The sequence below is a fragment of the Boleophthalmus pectinirostris genome, unplaced genomic scaffold (assembly GCF_026225935.1).
Source record: "Boleophthalmus pectinirostris isolate CB_2022bp ecotype Guang Dong unplaced genomic scaffold, ASM2622593v1 HiC_scaffold_23, whole genome shotgun sequence".
Lineage (NCBI taxonomy): Eukaryota > Metazoa > Chordata > Actinopteri > Gobiiformes > Gobiidae > Boleophthalmus > Boleophthalmus pectinirostris.
In genome coordinates this window covers 18,952,987-18,979,724 of record NW_026571207.1, presented here as the reverse complement: position 1 = coordinate 18,979,724, position 26,738 = coordinate 18,952,987, and the positions used below count along the sequence as shown (strand labels likewise).

The 26,738-nt window shown below is 39.4% G+C and overlaps 3 protein-coding genes across 3 annotated transcripts in view; 2 read left to right on the top strand and 1 right to left on the bottom strand.

Moving 5' to 3' along the window:
- atp11c (ATPase phospholipid transporting 11C) overlaps positions 1-5,958 on the top strand; it is a 33,642-nt gene extending 27,684 nt beyond the window's left edge. Inside the window, exons 22-31 of the mRNA XM_055159200.1 lie at positions 178-323; positions 418-477; positions 719-846; positions 923-1,058; positions 1,134-1,199; positions 1,277-1,380; positions 1,458-1,614; positions 3,391-3,499; positions 4,272-4,303; positions 4,809-5,958. Of these exons, the coding sequence (XP_055015175.1) occupies positions 178-323; positions 418-477; positions 719-846; positions 923-1,058; positions 1,134-1,199; positions 1,277-1,380; positions 1,458-1,614; positions 3,391-3,495 (902 nt within the window). The 3' untranslated portion in view covers positions 3,496-3,499; positions 4,272-4,303; positions 4,809-5,958. The remainder of the gene's footprint in view (positions 1-177; positions 324-417; positions 478-718; positions 847-922; positions 1,059-1,133; positions 1,200-1,276; positions 1,381-1,457; positions 1,615-3,390; positions 3,500-4,271; positions 4,304-4,808) is intronic.
- Positions 5,959-10,400: 4,442 nt separating this feature from the next.
- On the top strand, positions 10,401-22,049 carry mcf2a (MCF.2 cell line derived transforming sequence a). Its single transcript, XM_055159458.1, has 29 exons — positions 10,401-10,457; positions 10,541-10,655; positions 10,887-10,977; positions 12,308-12,427; positions 12,619-12,735; positions 12,810-12,959; positions 13,092-13,204; positions 13,597-13,711; positions 13,792-13,911; positions 13,986-14,177; positions 14,257-14,448; positions 14,534-14,705; positions 15,856-15,932; positions 16,003-16,088; positions 16,196-16,262; positions 16,334-16,449; positions 16,688-16,757; positions 16,841-16,933; positions 17,012-17,104; positions 17,169-17,297; positions 17,379-17,600; positions 18,070-18,162; positions 18,239-18,317; positions 18,450-18,513; positions 19,360-19,457; positions 19,696-19,808; positions 19,887-19,999; positions 20,540-20,643; positions 20,713-22,049. Exons 1-29 carry the CDS (start codon positions 10,409-10,411, stop codon positions 20,751-20,753), a joined length of 3,204 nt encoding a protein of 1,067 aa, XP_055015433.1. The 5' UTR covers positions 10,401-10,408; the 3' UTR covers positions 20,754-22,049.
- A 137-nt stretch (positions 22,050-22,186) lies between these two features.
- Positions 22,187-25,384, bottom strand: f9a (coagulation factor IXa). Its single transcript, XM_020923364.2, has 8 exons — positions 25,303-25,384; positions 25,028-25,209; positions 24,927-24,951; positions 24,537-24,650; positions 24,195-24,329; positions 23,889-24,136; positions 22,879-23,005; positions 22,187-22,794 (listed from the first exon to the last, which is right to left on the bottom strand). Exons 1-8 carry the CDS (start codon positions 25,364-25,366, stop codon positions 22,187-22,189), a joined length of 1,503 nt encoding a protein of 500 aa, XP_020779023.1. The 5' UTR covers positions 25,367-25,384.
- Positions 25,385-26,738: the final 1,354 nt, after the last annotated feature.

Here is a 26,738-nt window from a genome sequence, read left to right as displayed (position 1 = left end):
TTTTCATGTTTATTATTGTATTTTGTTTTATGTTATATTCTAATGTTAATAATAATAATAGTGTTAATAGTAGTAATAGTAATATTATTATTATTATTATTATTATGGAAGTTCTCCATTTGTAATGTAAACTCGGAAAACCCATGACTGACGAATTGTGTGATCTTTCTCTTTCAGGCATTAAGGGAAAAGAGGGCCGACAGGCTGTGAGAAACAGTGACTATGCCATTCCCAAATTAAAGCACCTTAAAAAGCTTCTTCTTGCTCATGGTCATCTTTATTATGTTCGCATTGCTCATTTGGTGCAGTACTTTTTTTACAAGGTTGGTTTTGTGTTGTTATTTGATCCTTTACAGTAAAAGTTGTGTTTTTGTAATCCTGCCTTTTTTTTTTTTTTTTTTTTTTTTTTTTTTACAGAACCTTTGTTTCATCTTACCTCAGTTTTTGTACCAGTTTTTCTGTGGCTATTCACAGCAGGTGAGTTTGTCCTAATGGCTTTGAATTTGAAAAATGTCCTTTTTTAATTACCCTTTTCCATAAACCTATCCCTGCTTTTGGGGTGAATGAGTCAGTTTAGCAATTTCCATAAAATGATTACTTATGTTTTTTTTTTTTTGAAAGATTAAAAAAAAAAATTGTCCTATGTACAGTGATCCATCCCGTTTTAGGGACAAATCCTTACCATGATCTTTCCTTTCCCCTGCTCCGTTCTTGTCAGCCCTTGTATGATGCAGCCTATTTGACGATGTACAACATATGCTTCACTTCTATGCCCATCCTGGCCTACAGCCTGTTAGAGCAACACATCTGCATTGAGGTTCTCTTGGACAATGCTACCCTCTACAGGTAAAATAAAGAAACTACAACTAATGTTTTTATACACATTTATTTTAACAAATGTCTTACTTGTAATCGTTGATAGAGAGATTGCCAAAAATGCCATGTTGCGTTGGAGGCCCTTCCTATACTGGACAGTTCTTGGACTGTTTCATGGGCTTCTCTTCTTCTTTGGTGTTTGGTATTTGTTTTATAATCCAGCATTGCAGGACAATGGGCAGGTGTGTATTCTGGCTTTATTGTTTAAATTATATCATGAGGTACATGTATTAACTGTCAATGTGCACTTTATATAGGTTTTTGGGAACTGGTCCTATGGGACTATTGTTTTCACTGTGCTTGTTTTCACAGTTACACTCAAGGTAATCTGCAACGAAATTACCACATATTTGATTATTATACATAAATGTTTATTATACTTTATATCTTTTCTCCACAGCTTGCGCTGGACACCCGACATTGGACATGGATCAACCATTTTGTCATTTGGGGCTCCTTGGCATTCTATGTGTTTTTTAGCTTCTTCTGGGGAGGGATTATATGGTGAAATAAATAAATGAAAGACAATTTTGATCAGTTCAACATTCTCTATGTAAACTAAGCACCTCCCTTGTCTGTAGGCCCTTCCTGAGTCAGCAGCGCCTGTACTTCGTGTTTGCAAACATGTTAAGTTCAGTCTCGGCCTGGCTGGTCATCATTCTGCTGATCCTGCTCAGCCTTCTGCCTGAGATCCTTCTGGTAGTTTTCCGGAGACCCCGCGGACCCCACTCACGACAGGTACATACACCACTATGGTGTGCATTAATCAATATTAACAGGTCTAAAGATGTGAATCTTTTGAATTTCAGTTGGAAAAATTATTTGCATTTATGTGTTAAATGTCAGGATGTTTAAAAAATATTGATTCTTAATTTTTTGCATATTAGTATCACTAAGATGTTACCAAACATCAAACTCTTTCTATTGTTAAAAAAACTACTAGCCTGCTCTTCTCTCAGTGACGATGTTAGTGCTTTGCCTGGAATGTTCCACAGTATCACATAAAACATTCAATCAATATTATATTTATTTCTTTACAGGTTGTTTTTTATTGGTCAAAAATATCTTGAAAACATATTTTTTGTGAGTGACTGGGGTTGCCTCTCCACAGAACTGAACTGTAAGCTGATCAAATAACATCACCAGCTTGTCTCCATATAGCTAAGTTAATGCTATACTATGTGGAACATTCTAGACAAAAAGATGATAAGCGACTGGTGTATTGCCTGGTGAATCCAGAATGATATCTCCATCCCACAATGGGATCAATCTGGTCACCACACTCATTCACTTGCCTTTCAATCCAGAACCATTTTCATGCAATCAGATTTGTTTTTTTTCAGTGACACATGTTAAACAAAGGAGCTCACTGGTCACCTATCATTTACAAACACAATCAAATCTCTAATTTTCAGTTGTTTAGTTCTTCATCCTTGCATTTACACAAATATTGATTAAAAAAAAAGGTTCATGTAGTAATATGTGGGACTAAGGAGCAAAAATGTGTACTATATGTACTATTTTTAAATAACTGTACAATGATTGTAGTATGTAATAACATAAAAACTATTATTAGTTTATGTAGCCCAAAACATTTATTGCTGGGTTTAAAGAAGAGATACACAATAGTTAACCATTGTGGTGAAGGTATTCCAATCCATTCCAAAACATCCTTTTGGAATACATCCATTCTTCTTAGACGCCAAATAAGAAGCCTTCATACCTTTTCTTTGTTCTCTCAATGTCCTATTTCCTGTGTGTTTGGATGTGCTGCCCTAAAGATGACGCAGCGCCTCCCTTCCTCTGGGACCTCCACTATCTTCATGTTGTCGCAGACTGCTAGCTCTCACAGCTTCTCATGGACTGACTGAGGTCTCTTATTTCTTGCTGCGTCAGCACATAAGTCTCTGCTTGTGTCCTATCTGTTGTCTTCCTCTCCCACTGTTACAGTTCACTTCCCTATTCGTAAGCCTTTGATTTAGAAACTGATCCACTGAGGTGCTCCTAAAGTACTTAGTTATAGATTAGTGATTAGCACTTGTCTAACCTTTTGAGAGACTTGGTTGAGCTATCAGTGTGGAGCAGGTCCAGATGCTAAATACATGCAGCTAGCCTATATTTTTTGTAATGTATCAGTCTATGTGCTCTGCTGCCAAAATGCTCTTATGCCTGCTGCCCTGGCATGTCCTGTTCATGAATGTAGCACTTCCAAGCACCAAATGCACTTGCATGAGGCTCAAGTCAGCTATCTCCCAGAGGACCCTCAGAAAACCTTCAGGACCTGCTTTTCATGCGTGGGTTTTGAACAGTATCCCCGAATAACATAATATATAGATATTGTCTGAAATCATGGCAGTTTATTGTGATATTTGTTGCAAAAAGAAAATGTATATTCATCAAACCCTCCCAGCTGTGTCTTGTCTGTTTACACACACGTATGTCCCTGTAACTGTCCAGTGTGAATGGTGTGTGGCAGTGTAGTGTGTCATTAGTGTCTTTGCCTTGCCCTTCTAGAAAGAACTGGTTGATTCCAGAGTGGGGGGGCTGCAGTCTCCCCGGTCCTCGGCCCGGCCCCTGCTCATGAGAACCTTTTCAGATGAGTCCAGTACTGTCATTTAAACAGGTATCAGCCCATGTTTGACATGGGATCACTGCAAATTTGCTCCCCTTTGGTCCAAATATTAGTTTAACCCAATTTTTAAAATCTGTGCAAAGCACTACAGCTGTAAAAAAAGCTACAAAACCGTGTTATAATAACCTCTCTGTGTTGTGTCATACTGTAGTATAAGTATGCAAGTGGGCTGGCTGAAGAGGTGCTTCTTCCTCATGGCACTTTAAATTTACATTGTTGATTGGCACACATAATGCAACACATTCAGAAAGCTAGAAATGCAAATAAGCTCCTCTGCAGCCATCCTTCTTTACCCAGTGTCCTGCTGCATGTGCTTCTACAAAACCCCAAACACAAGTGTAATGTTCATTGTGTCTGTGGTACATGTGAGGTGTTTGAGCTACACACTGGTCTATGATAGTTGAGCTGGTTGGGGGCCTGAGCCTTGCGGTCTGTCGGCTCTGATGTGTGCCATGCTGTAAGCATGTCTCTGTGTGCTTGTTTTATTTGCCAATAACAGCACATGCAACACCAAGCTCACCGCATGATTTGACTTTTACAGTTTGGATGTTACATTCAAGGGGTTGACAGCCTATCCCAATTTTACAATAAACTAGCTGATTTTAAGTGATCATGTGACGTTCAAGCGTTATTTAAATAATATCATGGCATTTGTCCACCCCCTGTAGGTATATCCAAATTCCTATATGACTTTACAGGTGAGGTTTACCAGTTTCATAACTACCTGGTGTTATTTAACCTGCATTTCTATTTCTCTCCCTAGCCTTCAGAAAGTGGCCTCCTACAGACATCCAGGTAAAACTTTAACATGTCCAAGGTCGGTGGTTTTATACCAATTCCAACCAGTGCACAATTTTTTGCTGTGCCTTTGGGAGAGACACTCACTTTTCACTCACTTTGACTATGTACGACTGTGGTGTGTGTTATTGGTGGTGGTCAGAGAGGTTTGTGGTGCTGATTGGTAGCCTCCTTTCAATCAGTTTGCCCCAGGGCAGCTGTGGCTACCAGTACCAGGTGTGGAGAGAATAAGTAATGCTATGTGAAATGTCAATGCAATGCTTTATTATTCTTATTAAATTAATGGTGTCTCTGCTCACTGCCGTTCCTGCGCTTCTTCAGATCACAAAGGGAGATGATCTCTAATAACTGCTTTTGTCCAATGAAGGGGTGTGTAGTTGCTACAGGGTGCATTTTAGTGATTACAGACAATTGCTTCTTGATTCTGGGTTGATTAGTGTAGCTTTCTCCTTTCTCTTACACTTAAGTCTAATGTAGTAAGACTTATCTATTTGTTTTGCAGATTGCACCTGTCACGCCACTCTCCTACAAGTGTCTGAAAGAAGGCGAGTGAACTCTCATCAGGAAAAGCAAAAGCCTCTAAGCACTTGGCCACAGTGGCCTGCTGGAGGAAACGACAGTCCCAATAGAAAAACACCAGACTTTCCCACATCAGGGGAAAAATGAAAATGGCAACTGAAGTCATTTTGACAAGCTCCTGTTGCCACTGTTTTTGTCCGTCCTCTTTTTATTAAAGCATGCCCTGGACTTCTAAAAGGCTATGAGATAATGGGCATGACATTTTTTTTATTCTATTTAATTGTATTCAAGCAACACTCTGAATGCAAACACGACTGCCTTGATAGTTTTAACTGCTCTTAGTTAGCAAATGGTTGTAAAATGTCCTCCAGAATGGTTCACATGCATGGATGATGGCCCAAAAGAACTACTCCTCAATGATGCTCCGGCACCAAATTGTTTTAGATTTAATGTTTGTTTTAATGTCTGCGTAGGAGACTGTTAAACCTTTGTTTTCTAAGTTACTGTTCAGTTATAGATGTGATTATATTTGCCTAATCTACAACAATTTGTTTGGCATTAGTACATATCTTTGCTTGCTTTACTTTGTCATTCTCAGAGGATTTAAAGTTAAGTTATATGTGCTATAGAACATATATTTATTTATAAGTTGTTTAATTTAATAAGCTCAAGGCCAAATATAAATATATTACACCAGGCACCAGTGCAGACACTGTCAGTTCAACTGTATTGTTTTACATTTGCTGTTTAATTAAAAGTAAAGGAAACCAGGATAACTTGAACCTGAAATGGTTTCTGCACTATTCAAGAAAATGGTTTCCTTCATTGCTTGATTTGCCACAAAGTTGTTGGCCTGAGCACTTCACACGTGTCATTGCAGTGAGTACCACAGATCTATTTAAACAAATGCACTAAGTCAAATGAGGTATTATTATTCTGTTCATGTTGTTCACCTAAGCAGGGTTTACCTGCAGTAAATGAAGCCAGTGTGAGGCTTTTATTCCAGACTGTAGTATCAGGCCTGTGTGTCATCATTATATTATGTGTACTGCTTTAAACATTCCATTTACATGTGCCATAATTTCAAATATTTACAGATGTTTATTTAATAAACATTTTATTATTTGACATAATTATTGCTGAAGTGATTTTCCTCAAATATTTTATTGTTACTTCTATTATACATGTGTTGCATTGCTTTATGCCAGTTCACTCGTTCACTGTAGTTTGAACTTGTGCCATTGTTCTACCATTCACAAGAAACAGGCTGTTAAATGTATTTATACAATTCTTTTTTTTTTTTTTTTTTTTTTTTTTTTTTAATGTTTTAGCTTTCCCACAGATCCCATTCTCACATTCTGTTTGCCCTGGCATCAGATCACATGAGATACATTTCACCAGTGACTAGATCAATATGACCATTATTACCTGCTGCTTACAGTCAATTCAGACAACACTGTGCAGAGGAGATGGGCTGCCTGCTTTTTAAAGATTGATAAACCTTTAAGTGACATCAGAGATGCTATTTTCAGAGTGTAACTTCTGTTTAATTCTAATATTTTGCTCGTTAAAGTGAACAAAACAAAAACAAAATGATATAAAACAAGGGTATGTATTTTTAATGCAACCTTTTCAAGATGTTTTTTTTAGTAAAATAAAAATGTTTAAAAAAAGACACACTATTGCTCTTACATTTTGGGTTGGAGTGATGTCCCTGAGTGGAGGGACAGTGCAGCTGCACTTCTGTTTGAACTGACACACTCTAAATCTCTGAACTGAATGTACCTTCAGTGAAACTTTCAACTAGTTTCTGTAATAAAGTCAAACATTTGGAAGGTTGTGCATGTGCTGGTGCTTATTCAACCCAACAGTGTCTGATAAAAGTATGTTTGACTGTGTACACTAAGCAGATGCTGTGCAGTAATGAGGGGGTAGAGAGGCTAAGCTGGATCAGCTGAGTGGCTGTGACTCAGGCTGGCCTTTGCTCTGCTCCTGCTGTATGTGCGGCCAAAGCAAAGAGAATGTCTGTATAATCTGTCTCCACACTTGATCAAATACATATTTTATTCATTCATAGCAATAGTGGGCCGGGCAGTGGGGAGCTGAGCTGTGAGAGCCTGCACATATACTGCTGTGTACACAATGATGTCCTTTCATATTTGTTCTGCTGTTTGAATGTGATTGCTGTGTGTGTTGAAGGCTGAACTTCACACTGCACTAAATTGCAGCATGTGGGTGGGATTGAATTTCATTTTGAACAACAAAAATTCATTTTCTACTATGAGCTTGTATACAAATGTGTTAAGTCAGATTCTGAAAGTATTTCTGCATTTGTAGAGGGACACTAAAGTTAACAGACTGAATGAAAACTTGGGAGGGAATTGGCAGTGTGTCACAAGACGCCTCCTGAGCTGTACACAGTGCAGAGCTGCAGCACTTTGTTCAGGGAGCAAGGGAGAGAGGAGAGAGAGGAGAGAGGGGAGGGGCGCAGTGTCCAGATGGACTTGTGTTTGTGTGCGATTCAGTGACTGCTGCTGGGAGCTGGCTGTGCTGTCTAACTCAGTACATGGGCAGAGGTGAAGCTCCATCTAACCCTGTCCTAAAGGGGCTGCTGTTTGGGCTTCTGTGGGTACTCTATGCAGCTCAAGGTCAGAACAGCTGCAAACCGCATGAGAGGTGAGCACACGCTCTGCCGCTGTCATCACTCTGGACTATGGTTATGGCGGCCAGGACTCTGACAAGGATGTAGGCCTTCAGACTGTCACTTCTCAGGATTGTCCCATGAACAGAGGGAGCGGAATGGGCCCAGCGTCCTTGCAGCAAGAGAGACACACAGAGAAAGAGAAGCCTAAAGGAGAGATGGACAGTTATCACAGTCTTTTACAAGCGTCATCACAGCTCCAGAGCACTCTGCAGCGTGAGTACACACTGCACACTAGTCCTCATCTAACCTCTGTTTGTTAACTGCTCAAACAGTATACTCTTGTAAAGCCACAATACACAACAACTGGATATCAAATATTAAATTCATGTAATTTCAAATTGATTTTGATTTGGTTTTAACTAATGTTATGTCTACACACACTGCAAATTGTTGCTCATCAGAAGTATTGATGTGCTTATTCCTGCAGCTTTGCTTGCAGCGTGGGCCATTGCAGAGATTAAGTCAGCTATTTTAAGCCAACACAGATGGATGTTTTTTGCTCATAGTAATAGTTTACTCATAGTAACAGTTGCAGTCTTCAAAGTGTAGACAAGTGAATTAAAGGCATATTTCTAATCTTCTAATCTAATTTTAATCTAAGCAGCATTGTCTCAGGAAACGTCCTTACAGAGTAGGAAAAGAAGTTTAGTTTATGTTCCTTTTAGCAGTTGTGCAAAGCAGCTTTGGCTCTGGTACAAATTTCAACAACTGCAAATCAAATGGGCCTATATGCCTGTAGGTTTAGCTGTCTCTAGGCCTAATGTGATTACCACAGGGACTTGGCGGCCTGAATTATATTTGAATTGATGGACCACTGCATTCCTCTATTTCATTTGAGCATCATTGCTTGTGCTTTTCAGACACTGCAGCTTAATGTGTACTCATACCTACTCAGGTTGTGTGTCCATTGTGAAATATGAGCCAAACCATCAGCCTTTGTTCAAATCCATGTATTCAGAGCACATGGGGTAGAACAACATCATTGTGACTGATAGATTGGCTGCCCTGTCCAATGAGGGGATTAAACAAACCTTAAACCTTTCACACTGACATTTTATGTCATTTTATGTCAAATAAAGATTTGCATTTCTGTGAGGTATATATCAATGTTTAGTTTGACTGATGATTTATCTGAAATTGCTGAACTATAGGGAGAATCTTACTGATTGTGGAAATTATCACTGCTACTAAATAATCATACTAAACAAGACACGGTGTCTTCTGACTTTTATAAAAGCATGTTACACACTTTGACTCAAAATAATGTGCTGGTTGTGAATATGTAGTTCTTCAAACTCAAAGGCAGAGTGAGGCTGTTCTGGGAGACATGGCTTGTTAACATGTCTGCTACACAAACTACAACGATTAGTGACTCACACGATACAACTACTGTGTTACATAAGGTATTAGCCCTTTCTGTATTTGGCATAAGCTGAGTAAAACTAGATGATTGTCAGAGTTTGGTCAACAGTGAAAGAGTAGTGATTGATCCCCACTAAGCATGTCTGCTCATAGGCTTAACTTTCTGCAGAAAAGGTCAGAGACACATTTTGATCATTAAACATACATGCAGCCATCGTCTCTCATTCTCTCACACTGTGCATATAAGACATATTCATTAAATTCATTTCGGGTCTGTCTCCTGAATGTCTAGTGGCTCACAACATAACTGATATAACAGCAGAAGCGTGACTGAAACTGAGCCTTCTTTACACGTCACATGAATGGTGTGTGCGTGTGTGTGCTTGTGTGTGTGTGTGTATGCCTGTGTGCGCGTGCGCGTAGGTGTGTGTGTGCGTGTGTGTGTGTGCGTGCGTGTGAGAGAGCTGCTCCTGACAGGCCCCACTCATCTCTGTTATGAGCATGAAATATTCAGCAGGCAGTAGAGATGTTTACTACCAGTTAATAAAATTAAGCTAAAACAAAGTCAGAAGAGTAAGAACAGGCCATATGGTCAAATAAAATAAAATAAATTATTTTCCTGTTCAATAGGGCTCTGTGTTCATTTAAATGCAATGTGTGTGACTTTTAACTGATAAGAACTTGTTACTTAATGTTGCAATATGTAACTTTTCTGGTGGAGGATCCACCACCTACTTGGTTCCATGGAGATGTTATTACTTTGCCTGGAGAATGCCCACAGTGTGCATGAAACTTATCTTCATGGAGTGATGCCAACAGACTAAGTTACAGGTCAGATCTGTGAAGAGATGAGAACTCTTTATATTTATATTATCTTTATATTTATTATATATTTTCAATATATTTTCAGCAATAAAAGCACTTGTAAAGAAATGCATGTAATATCAGATATGTTTAATGACAATGCAATAATATCCCCATGGAGACAAGTAGGTAGTAGTTCCTCCACTGGAAAAGTTACATAGTCCGCCTTTAACTGAACTTTTTATTAATAACTCAATGAGTAAATTGTTCAATAATCCCATCAATATGCACCACATGTACTGAGGTGTAACTTAAAACCGAACTGAGGCAGTTTAAATTCTCTATACTCTAGCTCTAAACAAGCTAATGCACTTTAATATCCCCAGATGTATTTAGTGGTCTGCAGAGGACCTGCCAAAGGAACAGGAACATGCCACAGGAATACAGGAATACAGGAACAATATTAGCACAAAAGGTTCCCAACTGCATTTAACTGCATTTATTCCTCTAAAACGGCATGATCTGTTGCAGTTTAAACTTGGATTTTACAGAAACTGCTTTTTGAGATATTGATATGGATCACTATTTAGTTTTTGGTTGTATTTATTTTATGGTAGTCCATTTGCCTGATAATTATTTGATGAATGTTATTAGTGATGGCTGTAACAGGTTTTACTGTGTATCTTGATGCAGAGGTGACGGTGCCCATCAGCATGAAGGAAGTAGGAGGCTTCATAGAGAAGCAGGTGGCCTACTTGTCAGGTGAGGCTCTGTGTGTTGTGTTTGAAAACACTGTCTTTAGTTTTTAGGTAACTCCTTGCTCTGTTTCCCTGTGCTGTTTACAGGGGGCCGTGGGGAAGACTCCAGTGTTATAATCACACTCCCAGAATGCTCAGCATTCAGCGACATTCCTGAAGAAGCTTTAGCCAAAGTCTTTACATACCTCACACTCATTCCCCGGTAGTTTTTCTTCTGTATTCACCTCCCTATTCTGCACTGCACCAAATTCCTGTAAAGCTTCACTTCACTCCATCTACAGCCCCAAATCTCATTCTCACATCTGAAACTTAATGTGGATATGATTCAAGAGTCTAGTGGCTTACATCAGTAAAAACAATTGTTGTACTTAACTAGCAACGACTGTTTCTGCACATCACTTGGTAATTATATCTTTCCATGCTATCTCTATAGAAAAAGGCAACCCGGCGTCAAGTTCATAATCATTTTAGATCGAAGACTGGACACTTGGCCATCCATCAAATCTGCACTTGCAAGAATATCAGTGAGTCTGACATGTTTTACAACTATCAAAACTTATCAAAACTACAGATCAATATTCCTAGTTGGCTCCATGCCATACTTAATAATAAGGGTGAATTGTATTTGTTGTGCGCTGTCTATGGTGCTGAAACTTACATGGAAACGCACTGCAATGTTTAGTGGCAGCTTCTCTTCAAGTTTATTGCTGCAAATGCGTGACTCAGCACGAGCGGCTGGTGATGACGCGGGCTGAGCAGAGCTCTAGGGGAGAGGGAAAGTTTGCAGAGGGAAAGGGCAGCGGCGGATTGTAAGAAGGGAAAGAGTCCTATTGCAACCGGAAACATGAACATGGCCAGCAACGCGAGGACTGACTGCTTTTACCGACCGCGAATGCCGAGGATCCACAGAAGCCCGGTAACGAGCAACATTTTACATCACGCAGTGGCAGAGTTTAGCGGGAAGTTTTGGGCGGGCGTGCAGACTGCGGCAGAGGTGCCAGTAGCTGTAGCTCTGCAGTGCACAGTGCTGTGTCATGCGATTGTCTGCGGTCTTTGCGCGGGCTCTGAAATCTAAACCAGCGGTTCATGCACGTTTATTCCGAAATAAAATAAATGGTTATTGATCGTGTGATGCGCCAGGAGGGCATATGAATGTCACGCGTGCTGCCGTATTTATTACGTGCCGAATTTACTCTGGGTTTTTATAGAACATTAAAAAGTAGCCACCTCCTTTCCTGATTTTAGTTATATATTAAATTAAGTTATTTAATTCCACCACAATGTCTTTGTAGCTGACTGTGTAAAAGTGCATGTCATTTTGATGCTTTTGTGTGTGTGTGTGTGTGTGTGTGTGTGTGTGTGTGTGTGCGTGTGTGTGTGTGTGCGTGTGTGCGTGTGTGTGTGTGTAGATGTGCTGTAAAAAGGTATGTTTACATAAACTAGCTTTTGCTAACTTAGACTGAGACCAACTTGATTCACAAGAGAAATTACTTGGGCACAGTAGCTTACACATTACAACAATATAAATGGTAATTTCTTAATACAATAAATACAAAATGTATCTAGGCTCTTTACAAGAGGTGGAGGAATGAGAAACAGTACAAAGATGACATAGTGAGTTTAAATGACAGTATTATCTACTGCATAAGGGCGAGTTGTTGTACAGTTGTGTGGAATATGTTATAAATGTAGAAATCTAATATGGTATAAATGTAGTTATGTTAAAAATTAAAGGCTGATGAAAAAATGGGTTTGTTTTAAAAGACCGATGTTTAAAAGCTCATTACATTCGTATATGTAGTATGTTCATATTATTCACATATTAACTTATTTTAATTGTCTCCTGTTTTTGAGGCATCCTTTCCTGGCAACCTTCACCTGGTCCTGGTGCTGAGGCCCACCAGCTTTTTCCACCGCACTGTCACTGATATTGGTTTCCGCTTCAGCCAAGAGGACTTCATGCTTAAGATGCCAGTAAGGAAGATCTCCTTCAGTTACCAAACATGTCCACCACATGGTAGGCCTACATCATGTTCTTCAATTCATTTTACAGAACTCAGTGTCAAGACAGGATATCAAAATGTATTGTACAATCTTATAGGTTGTGTCAAACATAGGGAAAAGTTTGTTCTGAAACTTTCTTCATTGTTTTTGTGGTTCTTTAGGTGGTCATGCTGAGCTCAGTGACAGACCTACTGCACTACATTGAAGAGAACCAGCTCACATCGGAGTTTGGAGGCACATTGGACTACTGCCACAGTGACTGGATTGTTTTACGAACAGTAGGCAATACACAACCATCACAATTCATTAAGTCATATACAGTGACTAAAATGTGCTATACTTTGGTGAACAGGCGATAGAGAGTTTTGCTGTGACAGTCAAGGACATAGCTCATATGTTACAGACTTTTGGCACTGAAGTGGCTGAGACTGACCTACCAAATGAAGCAAAAAACACTGAGTGCCTTCTTGAATCCCAAACTAACAAATACGGGAAACTCAAGGTAAGGGTTAATATATAATATTACAGACAGGTAGTAGTGTTACATATATGTTATAATTATGTTATGGTTTGAATGACCTGTAACCAGAATAGAGTTGAATTATGCTCAGTTATTTATGCTTTTCTTTGACAGGATGCAATCAGAACTGTTTCAAAAGAGGGCTGTCATCTTCTCTCAAATCTACAGACTTCTGGCAAAGGGGACTCTCACTGGGATGTGCGGCTAGACACAGAAACTGTGCAGAGGTAAAGAAACTAGTGCTTAAAAAATCAGGCGAACTTGTGGAATATTGGTATGGTCAGTAAACTAGCCAAGGGGGTAGTTAGTTATGATGTTGATAAAAATATGCATATAAATATGACAGGTTCTCAAGAGAGGCAACAATGAAATGAACCCCAATACTGTTAGGGTACCATAGCTATTTCCTTAATCTGGGGCAAAGCAGCTTATTAATGAGGTAGACAAACTAAAACTCCCATCTGAGCTCAAATTTGCTTTAAAACCAAAATTCACTTCTACAGCGTCCTGTGCATTTCAAAGACTCTGAAAAGCATTGCTATTGGGACACAATTTTTTTTTTAACCTGTATTTAACAACATATGCTTAAAATTTTTTCTTATATATTGCTATCCTTTAGACTTCTAGCTCAACTCAGAGACATGGAGTCTGCTTTTGATGGTTTCTTTGAAAAGCATCACCTGAAACTACATCAGTACCTACAGTTACTAAGATATGAGCAGAGCTTCCAGGAGGTAACAGTCTGTTTCCTTGTTTCATCAAAATCACTTTTATTTATTGATATTATTTACTTTATCCCCACCACTGTCCTCAGATGGAGATGTGTTTGGAGCACCTCTTGACTAAGGAGAAGGACCTGCCTTCATCTGTTGACAGTCTTCCTCAAGCAGAGCAGGCTCTTAAAAAGATAGACACACTTGAGTCAAGTGCACTAGTATGTTATTTTTTGCTAACATGAAAGTAAATAAGTAAGTTATTTTGTTTTTACATTATATGAACCACCTTCAGGATGTGATGTCTCGGGCCCAGATCATAATCCTTCATGGACATCAACTGTCTGCCACTCATCACTATGCCATGGCTCTCATTATGCAACGCTGCAATGAGCTGCGGCATTACTGTGATACTCTGAATGCAGCTCTCAAGACCAAGCACACTCGTCTCCTGCAAGCCCACCAGTTGCTGCTCTGTCTGGGAAAGGTATTATCACTTCAGCACTCACAATTAGGAAGATGAACCGTGTCTATGCCTGTGTCTTTTGGGCTCTCCCTGTATTTAGGCCCAGACTTGGTGTGATGATGGAGCGTATCTGTTGGCTAGTCAAGTTGGAAATAAGTACCAGTCCAAAGAAGGAGCTCAGTCTGCTCTAAAGGATATTGAGAACTTCCTGCAGGGGGCGCCAGCAGTACTGAGCTTGGGGCCTGAGATTGTAGCTACTGAATATGAGCCTGTTATTACGTCACATCTGCAGGTAAACAATTGGACCTTGTTTGAGTTGTTTTTTAACTGAGTTTCAGAGTGTCCAAGCTGAATATATCTGTTTCGTGCATTTTCAGTCTCAAATACAAAAAACTTTTACAAAACATGCAACAGTGCAGCAAATGATTCAGAATCGACAGAACTGTCTTAGGAAGCTTGCAGACAAGCACATACGACCGGTGCAGCTTGTGGCGCCAAGAGCTGAAAACTCTCCACGCTCCAAGTCACCTCTCTTCTCTCCTAAGAACAGTATGTACATGATAATATATATAACACAAACAATCCTGAAATGTAACATATTTCCACAAACAACTCACAAACACTACTTTTTCCTCAGTCCCCTGATATGTTGTTGTATGATCTGATATAGCACAGGTCTGCCTGTCTGCTCCCTCTGGTTCTATATTTTCCTTTAGGCTCAAGCCCTAAATTAGCACATCACAGGGGTGTAGTGAGCTGGCTTTAGGTGGTGCTGAGGAGGCTGCTGGGTTAACAGGAGCCTTAACAAACAAGCTGAACAAGGGAGCAGCTCTAATCAGTCCCCAGAGACAAACCTGACACGTGTGTTAGTTAGGCTGCTGCAGACACATACTATGTGTTTCATATACATTAAAGCACCTTTCATCTCTTTGTGTCTTGAGGGAGGTTACTCAGAGCTCACCATACAGTGATATCCAATTAGAACTGTGTGCTATGTATTTATTTCATTTTATAAGTTTTCATTCAACAATATTTTGTCTATAAAAGGATTAATATCCTTTTAACATTTGTGCATCCATACCTGTAAGGGTTTATACACATTAATTAGATAATTCGAGTACATACAAGAAAGACAATGAGGGTGATTGGAAAAGCCTTTGAGGCTGGCTTCAAAACTCCAGTGAACAGCCTCTTAAGATGGGAGATGAAGGGGAAAGTGGTTAGCTTTGATTGACTTGATCTGCTACATGCATACACGCATGCATAAAGATCTCTGATGAAGATGTAACGTGGCACATGGAAGCGTCCAACCCTCACATGTGCGTGGACTCTGTGGGGCTGGCCTTGTGATGGAGGATTCTGCTGCTGAGATCAAAAGCACACAACCAGCAGTGCCAAAGTACTCATCTAATGCTTGCCTTTAAATCTGCACATACCTCACCTTGTGAGAAGCGCTCTATTACCCATGATGATAGCAACTGTCAGTCATTAATGATTAATATTTTATAACTCACGTAACAATGTGGAAAGGTCATGAGGGGGGCACATGCTGGTGCTAGTTCAAATGGAGCAGTTAGGAAAAATAATTGTGTGAAATTCTGTAAGCTCCTAAATGACCCCTACCCTTTGAGAATAGGGATGTGCTGCACTCTGTATGAGGTTATGTTTTAATGAGCTGGGCCTGATGTGGCATTTACAGGTGACGGTTTGAAGTTCACATTTGACCTTTCACTACCTGGAAAAAGGACATCAAAAAAAGGCATCAACCCTAGAAAGGTAACACTACTGTCTTATATTCATTTGTATAGATATAAATATATAACATTTTCTTTCTTGCACTACCTAGATTGAAGTAATCCACGACTACCAGGAGAGCCGCAGTTGCTTGTCATACAGTGTGGAGGGAGAGGACAGCCCAGACGTCCTAAAGCGGTGAGCAGGAGATCCTCACCATCTCACTTCTGGATTCTTTTTGTTCATAGCTAATGTTGCCTTGTGGCTATATTTGTGCCTCCTTTGTGTCTGTTTTGTCTGGGTAGACGTGTAATGAGGGAACTGATAGAGACCGAGAGGATGTATGTGGAGGAGCTTCTGTCTGTGCTATTGGTAAATAATTATTTCTGTTTTGGTTAAACCCAGGTATATCATTTTTTATAGTCTGCTTTGTAACATCATAGGGTTATAGAGCTGAAATGGAAAACCCAGCTCTGTCTAGCCATCTACCTCTGGATTTAATTAGCAAGAAAGACATTCTCTTTGGAAATATGCCCGAGATCTACAATTTTCACAGCAGGCAAGTGAATAATGATAAGAATTAGCTTTTTTTTTAAAAACATCATCAAAACCACTGTGATTTGGGTGTATGTTAATAACTGTAATAATGACTTCACATGTTTTATTGCTGATAAATGTAATAGTACTCCATCACTCACTATTTGTAACTGTACTGGTGTATAAATGGCCAGAACTGTTACATGCATGACCATATTTTGAGTTTTACTTCCTGACTCTTGAACTATCTCTGTTTATAGAGTTTTCCTACAGGATCTTGAAGCTTGCCTTGAGACCCCAGAAGCAGTTGGAGCCTGTTTTCTAGAGAGGGTAAGACTTACACTCTGTCCTTGATATACTAAGGACAAAGAGATGTATAAATTTGGTTGCGGTTGCTCTCAATTCAATTTCAGAAAGACTGTTTTCAGATGTATGAGTGCTACTGTCATAATAAACCACATTCAGATGCATTGTGGAGGCAGTTTTCTGACTGTGTATTCTTTCAAGTGAGTTTGCCACTTCCCACAAACTGTTTACCTGGTCTAGTACTCAACACGGTGACTCATCTTTTTGTTATTATGAAGGAATGTCAGAAAAAACTAGAGCACAAACTGGGCCTTGATTCTTACCTGCTAAAACCAGTCCAGCGCCTGACTAAATACCAACTGCTGCTTAAGGTGAGGACCATTGTGTGTTTTTATTGTTTAAGACATACCTTTTAAAATTGCCTTTACTGTTAAGGAGCTGCTGAAATGCTGTGGCACGGACTCTGAGGGAACATCAGATCTGCAAGAAGCTTTAAATGCAATGTTGGATTTAGTCAAGTCAGTTAATGACTCCATGCATCAAACAGCCATCACAGGATACGAGGTAAAAGAGCTCTTGTGATGATGGGTGGATGAGTGACAAAATAATATATTCTTTATGAATAATAAAGATTGGTGCATACAGGGAGACCTGTGTGAACTGGGCAAGATGCTAATGCAGGGCTCCTTCAGTGTGTGGATCAGCCATAAGAGAGGTGCCACTCGTATGAAAGAGTTTGCTCGCTTCAAACCCATGCAGAGGCACCTGTTCCTCTATGAAAGGGCCCTGCTCTTTTGTAAACGCCGTGAGGAACATGGAGATGGCTGTGATAAGACGCCTTCATACAGCTTTAAACACTGTCTCAAGGTGTGTTCACATTCTCAGAATGCTGTGTGTGAGTGTGTGAAGACCTGACATCGCAAAAAAAAAAATTGATATTACAATAAATCATTTTATCTGATAAATACACACTACATAGTATGACTATAACTGTGGACCTACACCTTATTAAATGTTATCAGTTATCAGTATAAATTAATTGATTATATAGATTGGTTTGATCTGTGTTCACAGAGAATATTGTTGACAGTAAATTTGACAGTAAATTAATCACTAACAAATTTGTTTTTAAAATTCAATTATGAATTACACATCTATAGATCAGATCTATTGCACTCACTGTTCATCAGACTCAAGGAGACTCAGTATTTGAGTGACAGTAGCTGCTCCTGATCTCCTGATCCTGAGGCTGAACATATGCTGACAGATGTTACATGATGTAAGGCTGCTTTATGATGCTTCTGTGTTCCTGCATTGGCTCTATGTCTCCTGACAGATGACTGCTGTGGGAATCACAGAGAATGTTAAAGGAGATGTCAAAAAGTTTGAGATCTGGTACAGTGGCAGAGAGGAGGTCTATGTGATTCAGGTGAAGGCATACACCTGCATCTTCATTAAAAAGTATTGGACTTAAATATCTGCAGCTATTTGTTTTTGCGTGGCAGGCTCCTACACCAGAGGTAAAGGCAGCATGGTTGAATGAACTGCGCAGAATACTAACAAACCAACAGAAGCTCCTAAGAGGTACAAGAGCTTACTAACTGCACATTTCACTCACTCACTGGCAATTACATAATAAAGGCACTTGTATATTAATATATAAAATGAAATTATGAATATAGATAAAACTATAAAGTAAATATTTTATTTTTACAGATGAGGCTTATCAGCATAGTCCTATGTGTGGGCTCATGCAGCTCTCTCCAGCTCTGTCAGAAAGGTCAGTCTCTTTTTACATTGGGTTTGTTCAAGGTCTTGCGTACATACACTTTCAACACAGCTTCTTGAGTAGTGTGGGACAGTGTATGACAAAGCTCACTGTGTCCAGTGCTGTTTCGTTGCCTCTCCCTCCTGCTCCCCTTCCCCCCCTGCAGGGGCATGCGTCCATCCAGAGGGGTCCCCAGGGGCTGTGTCCCGGGCCTGGCTGTGTCTCTGTCTGCAGACCTGTTTCTGTGCCTTCGCTCCCGGAGCCCCCGGCCCCGCCCCCACCCACACCGCCACTGACCTGCCCTATCGCTCAGTGGTAACTTAGTTTAGCTCTCCTTGCTCTGGCATGAACCACCAGGCCCTGCTTAGTTCCAATCCAGAGCTACTGTGCATTGTGTCACCTGTCCATTATTAAACCTCCATCCTGGTTCATAACAGTATGCTTTTCCTAATACTATAAACACACTTTGTTTTTCATCTGTTACCATTTATAAATACATTGGACAACAGTGTTGTATTCCTCATTACTTTCTTTAGCTGCTGGTAAGTGGTAATACAGTATTAGGCTCAAGGACGTTTTATTCTGCTGCTGCATCCTTAATACATCTGTAGTCTATGCACATCAAGGCTTTTGTTGCATTGACACATAACATAACACAACATGAGCCCGCCATTCCAAGAAAAGAGAGGCTTGGCGATGGTTACTCTGTGCTGCTTTGCTCCTGAATGGTGCCTGATGGTAAGGCTCTGTCACAGAGTTGATCCTGGACACTGGGCATGTGTCCAAGGATGGGTTCTGTGTCGTGTGCATGCATTCCTATGATGGACTAACAGATCTGTTTTGGTGTTGTTCCTATAGCAAGCAGCAGAGGGCATCTGTGAGCTCAGAGGACACAGAGTCAGGCCGGAGCAGTCCAGACCCTCAGTCTAGTTCTCCGAAACGACAAAACCGCAGGAGTGAGTTTTTAAAATGTATCGGTGGGTGTCTGGGTGAATGTCTTGGTGGGCTTCTGACAGGTTGCCTGACTGCTTTTGAAGAAATTAAAGAATTGGGCCAGTGCAGAGAGTGAATTTGCCTCATGAGGGATTAATAAAGTTTACCTTATCCTCAGTATATGTGGCTATGAACAAAATATTTGCATTAATGTCTGTTCAGAGCGAAAGTAAAAACATGTCTTCATCAAAAACATTTCAGGTTGGCCAGGAGCTCATCAGACCACAGACATGTGCGAGGCTGTGGACAAGTGGTCTGCAGATGGTGATCCTTTCCAGCCGTCGGACTCAGAGGCAGCTAGTCTGCTGACACTGGTAAAACTCTACCAAACAACAATGATAAAAGTTACATTAAGTTACATTTATTAATGAGAACTGTATTTTCTGTCTTAGACCCCAGGCAGTTATAAGGCTTTGGCAGACTGCCCTCAGGATGAAACTAAAAGCATTATGATCAAGTCTGGAGACATTCTTCAGTTGCAGCAGGAGGACAAGCCCAGTCTATGGTGAGTTTGTAGCATGCTCTGACACTGCACAACTCATTTAAAAGAGACACTACAATCCAGTATCTTATATTCCCCCAATATTATGCTGTTGATATCAACCTGTTGTTGTCAGGCTATCCAGAATATATAGAGTCTTTACTGATCAAATTGATTTACTTTTAGTTCAACTGACAAACAATTAAATGATTGTAGTAAAAGTGGAAAAAAGAAAAAACCTTGAGAAGAACCACACTGATTTGCTCACATCTTGAATTTGGATGCGGCCATAATATGTGTATCCTAATATGTCAGGAGAAGGACTTTTAACTTGTAATTCCTGTTAATATTCATGTTGTTACATTTTGAACCAGAAGAAAACTTGGAGGCCAACAGGAGTTAAACTGTAATATAACAAATGTGTGGATTCTCTGTGTCACGTTTTGAATAATCAATCCTGCATTTCATAGTATTGATTGAATATTTTAGTACAATTTTCCTACAAGTTTCAGTCAAGACAAGTTTCCTTCTCATAAATCTGATATGCTGATTTAACTGCTGTAGGCTTGTGAAAAACCTAAGTCAGCAAGAGGAGGGCTTCATATCAACAGCTAGTCTGCGGTCTGTGTTAGTACCTTTTGGCAAAGGTCAGTCATGCAGACTAGGAGGTGAGTTCCTCTCCTAAATGTTTTTTTACATTCTGGATGAACTGTTTGATTCATACTTTGCTGTTGTAGAGCCTGCTACTCTAAAGATGAGAAAACTCAGCTCTCCATAGACTGGGTGCAGTCTGACTGTAAAGTGTCTGAGGAGCTGAGTTTGAGCTGTCTGCTCTTTCACTGTGGTGCTGAGTGGGCTTTTGCTGTAGTTTACACATAAAGGCAATCCTGGGAAAATCAACAGCCGAGCTGTGGACACTGACTTTATTACTGGATGTTTTTGCTCCAGGCCTTCATTTTCTGACCATTTTTCCATTGCAGCTAATTCCTGAGAAATCAATTTGTATTTGCACATCTAAGATTTTTTTTTACATGTTTTATATTTTTTCTATGTAAATTATTTGAAAATGTATTCATCAACAGTTTCAAAATTCAGCAATTTAAATGCCAAATCACTAATATTTGCATTTTGTATACTTGTTTCTCTTCTCAGTTTGCAAAATATTAGCTTTAACCTGAACTCAGATATATTTACGAAGCACTTTATTAAGATAAAATGCATAAAATATCTTCTCTGTCTTCTCAGCTTGACTCTATGCACTGGTCTGTCAGTTTAAAAGCTCTTATAGAGTGTGTTTACTGCTGTACGCGTGTGCTGTGCTTCAAAAGTGACACGCACTTTGCCTGTGGCCAACAATTGGTGCATCGCTGTTGCTTTAGACTGATAAAAATGGATGCCGCAGTGTCAGTAGGACTGGTATTCCTCCAGCCCTCACTTTGGTCCTGATGCTAACTGTTACAGTGGACTCTTCTTACTCCTCGTTACCGCACTGTTAGTCTGAGCTCTTCAATTAAAAGGGATCATACAGCTGACATGAAATATCCCCTCCGTGATGAACACTTAATGAAATATTGATAGCAGTCTTAGATGAATTTGCCACATCAAATCGAGACCCCAGTTGGAGGGATGCCTTTGATTCACATCGTTTGATATGGAAATTAGTTTTTAAAGCTGCAGGAAGTGCACGCAATGCTTTTCCTATGTTGCTAACTTATTTATTATTTTTGCTGTCATGTTGTTTCTTGATGTTATGTTGAAAATGTGCAGCCCAAATATGGACTGCTTTTGTTTCTTCCTTTTTGCTTCTCTCCAAATTTATTTTGATATTTTATTGTATTTCTCAAATCCTAATGCTGCAGATTTTGCACATTTTTTCATTTTTAGAAAACAAAATAATGCTTGAAAAGTTATGAATTCTGATGAGCCAAAAGGCCTCTGCCTGCTGCTGATTTTTCATTAAAAACTTGCACAGTAAATTAACTGAAGCAGTTAGTGTCTTAATGTAAAAGATTTCATCTGCCTTTTTTGTACTGAACAAGAGCTGCATTATGAAATAAATATGCATTTGATATCATTGAGATGTAAATCATTTGAATTGATTGTGATTCATGATTTTATTTTATTAATTATATTCAACATGCCATTTATTGCTGCTGTTCAAATTACTAAAGGGTTTATTTTAACTAAATCTGAAACTGTTTGGCGTCCATCTTATGCTGTCTCAGTAACATTGTCAAAGTGGTCATCCACATCAGATTCCAGTGTGTGTTTGGTGATTCCCATCACATACTTGATCCAGCTGTAGTAGAATGACACTCTGGTGTAAACCCCGTACTTGCCCTTTTTGGCACACTCCTCCCCCCAGCTCACGATGCCTGTCAGGAACCATGTGTCCCGGTGCAAGTTGGCATGAGGACCCCCACTGTCCCCCTGACAGGCATCTTTAGCCTCACTGAAGTAACCCGCACAGAACATGGAGGGAGTGATCCTGGCACTGCTCGTCTCTTTGCAATGGATACGGTCAGTGAAAGGTACCTCCACTTGCTGCAGGGCTCTAGACATAGAGCCCAAGAAGCGCGTTCGGCCCCAGCCACTGACTGTAGCTGGAGAGGTCCTCTTCACCAAAGCCTCTGTGAAGGAGCGGGGCCCCACACAGATGGGCCTCACAGTGGAAGAGAAGGAGATTTGGGTCTTTAGATATAACAGGGCAATGTCATGATCGTACAGGCTCACACTGGTGTTATAGCGTGGATGTATGTAGCGTTTCAACACTTCATGATCCTGCTCTGTGCCTTCTTTGATGGAGAGGTCATGCTCCCCTGTGGATAAAAACAAAACAATAATTTCTTCTTTTGATATAATATAATAATACAAATTTAGTCAGCAGACTTTGTCTCTCTTACCCACTCGAATAATAAAGGAGTCGTGAGGAGCCTCGACTATGCAGTGAGCAGCAGTGATAACCCACCATCTGCTTAGAATAGACCCTCCACAGAATAAGCGGCCACTTGGATGAGCTATCAGAGCAGCCTGGACATACATGGGAAGAACAATTATACAAACAGATGTTTATTGCTAAACTGGATGAAACATTTCCCAATAAGCATTTCAAGTGCAGGTTCAATGTATGTGTCAATTCTAGATGAATGTAATAATTATATAAATTAGTATACATGACAAACTTGCAGACCTCAAGGCATTGCTTCTAAATCTATTACATATATAATTATTTAATTTAAGTGACTGATTACAAATACAGGCACTTATAATGCTGTGCTGCCCTCTACTGTTCTGGCTGGATTCTGAACTGCATTTGGCTGAGAAAGCAGCTTTCATTGCTTTGATATATTATATAGATGATATCACAAAAGGTTGTGATGTCAAAGTATCAACATTCACTATTGTATCACAAAAGATTATGGCATATTACAAATTGAAGCCACCCCTATGCATTCAAAGTCAAGTGGCTGCTTTGAAACAAAGCTACATAACCTGTCTCATCTTCCTCTGCATGAGGTCTGACTCAAAACTACGTTTGATGCCACTTTAAGCCAGTACCTTCTGGTCTGTCTCACTATCTGTCTGTCCTAGTTTTCCTTAAGTTTTTCTTCAGACTTACTACTCATATCAAAAGATGACACTCTTTTTATGGAGTTGTTAACAGTCATGCCTCACAGCCATGTGCGACTGCTAAAACACAACATCTGAGCTGTTTACCTTAGACTGTAAGACTAATGTTCAGTCTCATCTTTGCACTCCCAAAACTTTGTCTTAGCTTGTTCAACTTTACATTTGACTATTCGGTCACTTATTAATATTCATATACGTCATATGTGTAAGCATAATCTTTCATATATCAGGCATAAAATTTCAGTATTTAATATTTAGATGTTTCTGAGTGGTGTGCTTTTACCTGCCAAGGGATCTCCCCTTTGGAGACTAGTTGCCCTCCTACAATGCGTTTGATAGCTTTCCTTGGTTCTTCAGTTGGGGTCAATGTATTGTTGAACACCCAGTGGGGCAGTTTTATAACTGGATAAGTAGATGTGTTTGTGTCCAGAGAAGGAGCTGCTGTCATTGTGGTGATATTGTCTTTGGACAAGGACCTTTTGACAATCTTTATTAAATCTAGAAAGACTGTTCTACCACATGGGAATTCATCTAGAAACAAAATAACTTGTAAAAATATTGTTAATGTGATAAATAACATGTATATTACCTTCTGGTGCACAATCCTTCCCATTCTCCAGCAGTGTATAACCCAGTGCACAGGAACATCTGGCCCCAAAGGAACCCGTAGACTCACAGAAGTGCATGCAATGCCCATTGTTTACATCACATCTTCTGGCTACAACTAATTTATGAAACAAATTCACTAAGGTACATGCATGTGCAAAAACATCACCACACAAGTCAGACAGTGGTTTTCAGCATTCATGAAAATGTAACTTTATACTGTATATGGATTTTTGGTTAATTGTATTATTATTGGCTTTCAAATGTATTTTAACATTTCATATTTGAATTTTAAATGTTCTTATTTTGTTTATTGATATCTTACCTATCTCACAATTCGTTCCAGTAAAGCCAGTCTCACACAGGCAGGTGTAGAAGCCAATGTGGTCGTTACATGTACCCTGGTTCAGACATGGACTAGATGCACACTGGTTACCATCTGAGACAACAGAAAAACAGAGCTAGTCCTGCATCATGATAATATACCAACATTTAAGTAAAAAGAAATAAAAGGCTTCTTTGCTATAAGTCCAATTTGTAATTTTGTTGTGTGATTCAAACTACTAAACCAATGCACTGCAAAACAAGCTACACTACAGACACTACTGCAACTTCTAGTCTACTGCCACTTCTACATCTCGCACTTATGAGGTGAATTTATGTCAAAATATTTGCCTGAAAATGTGTTACTTCCTTCAGAAATATGATTTCGTACCTATATAGAGAGACCAGAACTCCATCTGCAAAAACATACATTTAATTCACTTCAAACAAGACGAATATTTTATCCGGACAAGACTACATTCACTTATCCACCGTTTTCTCGTCGTTTTCGAAGATCTCTCTGGCCTCCTCCAGATCACACTTCTCTTCTATACACTCTCTCTCCAGGTTTCCCTCCAGTATCTCCTCCAGCAGCCCGGTGTTGTGGCGTTTGTGACGCTGGAGTACGTCGTGTGCGCTCTGGCTTGTCAGAAACACAGTGTCCGCCACCGGGGCTGTTGCAATAAAAACATGTTATCCAATAAGCTTAATCACAACAACTGTTCAAAATGATGTCGTTTTCAACAGAAAGTCATGAGCTTATTTACCCCCAGAAATCAATGAATGACCAACCAGCACAAAAAATAACTGTTGCAGTAAAAACTTAGCCATTTCAAACCGTTATTGGCTTTTCACCTATAATTCCAAAGTACAAATCTTTATTTATTTAGGCCTAGTCTTTTCCGTTTGCTGTAGTTTTAAATTTAAACCACAAGATGGCGCAATTACTTCATTTTTTTTTGGCTGTAGATCTCGTAGTGCTGTCATTTGACAGTGCCATTGGACCTGTGCATGCTTTCTTCCAATCCCAAACACATTCTCTTGATATGATGTTGGAGTTGTGATGTAGTAGAAGTGCTGACTCAGGACCCACTGAAGGCTGAAGTGTGGAGTACCAGGGCCTGCAGCACAAACCCCCCACAGGGACTATGCACTCGTCTTCAGTGTTGGTGACTATCACAACCAGCCATTTATATTTCAGCAAATCGTTAAAGACCTCAATTATTCATACTGGAGTAAATAACACTGTCTGCTTGATGTAAGGGCTTTTGTACATCATTACCACTTATAGGACTGGATTAAAAAGAGAGTGACTTTAGTTGGGATTTCCAAAATAGCAGCATTTTTATTTTCACACTTATTTCATATGTTCAAAAAAGAAAGGTATCCAAAATGCTCATGAAGTTTTCATGTAGTTAATAAGACAGTTGTTGAATGTATTCTCTTCATATAATTGTTTAAAAATCCTTTATTTGTCTAGGCTAAATCGTTATTTGAAAATATTTTAAAAGCATGTACTGATTTTTGTTTATTTTATACCAAGGAAAACCTTGTAAAAAAGAATGTGTCATTAATGTTTTGTCTAGTAAATAAAGGTAAAAAATCTGGAAAAAAAAAAAAGCACAAAAACACAGCCTATGGGGGATGCCAAAGATTGTAACGACATTAAAATGCAGAACAACCTACAAACTAAAACAGGGACAATGATAGTGGGGAGTTTTTCCCACATTGACAGAAGGATTTGTGCAGTGAGTGATGAAGCCTTATATAGACATTTATAAGGCAGTACAATAAAGCACACTTGTCAATTGATTTACAGCCTCCTCCTGATGTCTCTGTCTCCTCAGCTTTTTGGCACAGACAAAGTCACAGAGACACAGTCAGATCCAATTAGGTTTGTCACTGGTGGATTCAGAAAGACACCGAAGACATCCTCACTGATGGTGGTGAACTTGGAAATGAAGTATTATATATATATATATATATATATATATATATATATATATATATATATATATATATATATATATATATATATATATCTATGTTCTTTGATGCTGTCACTGCACTTTTTAAACTTTTAATATTGAAAAATGCTCTTTAAATAAAGATCAGTTCAAGTCAGATACTTACACTGGTCACTAGAAGTTATAAAGGAGTAGTAGTTGGTTTTACACTGTTTACTCTTGTACTGTTTACACTG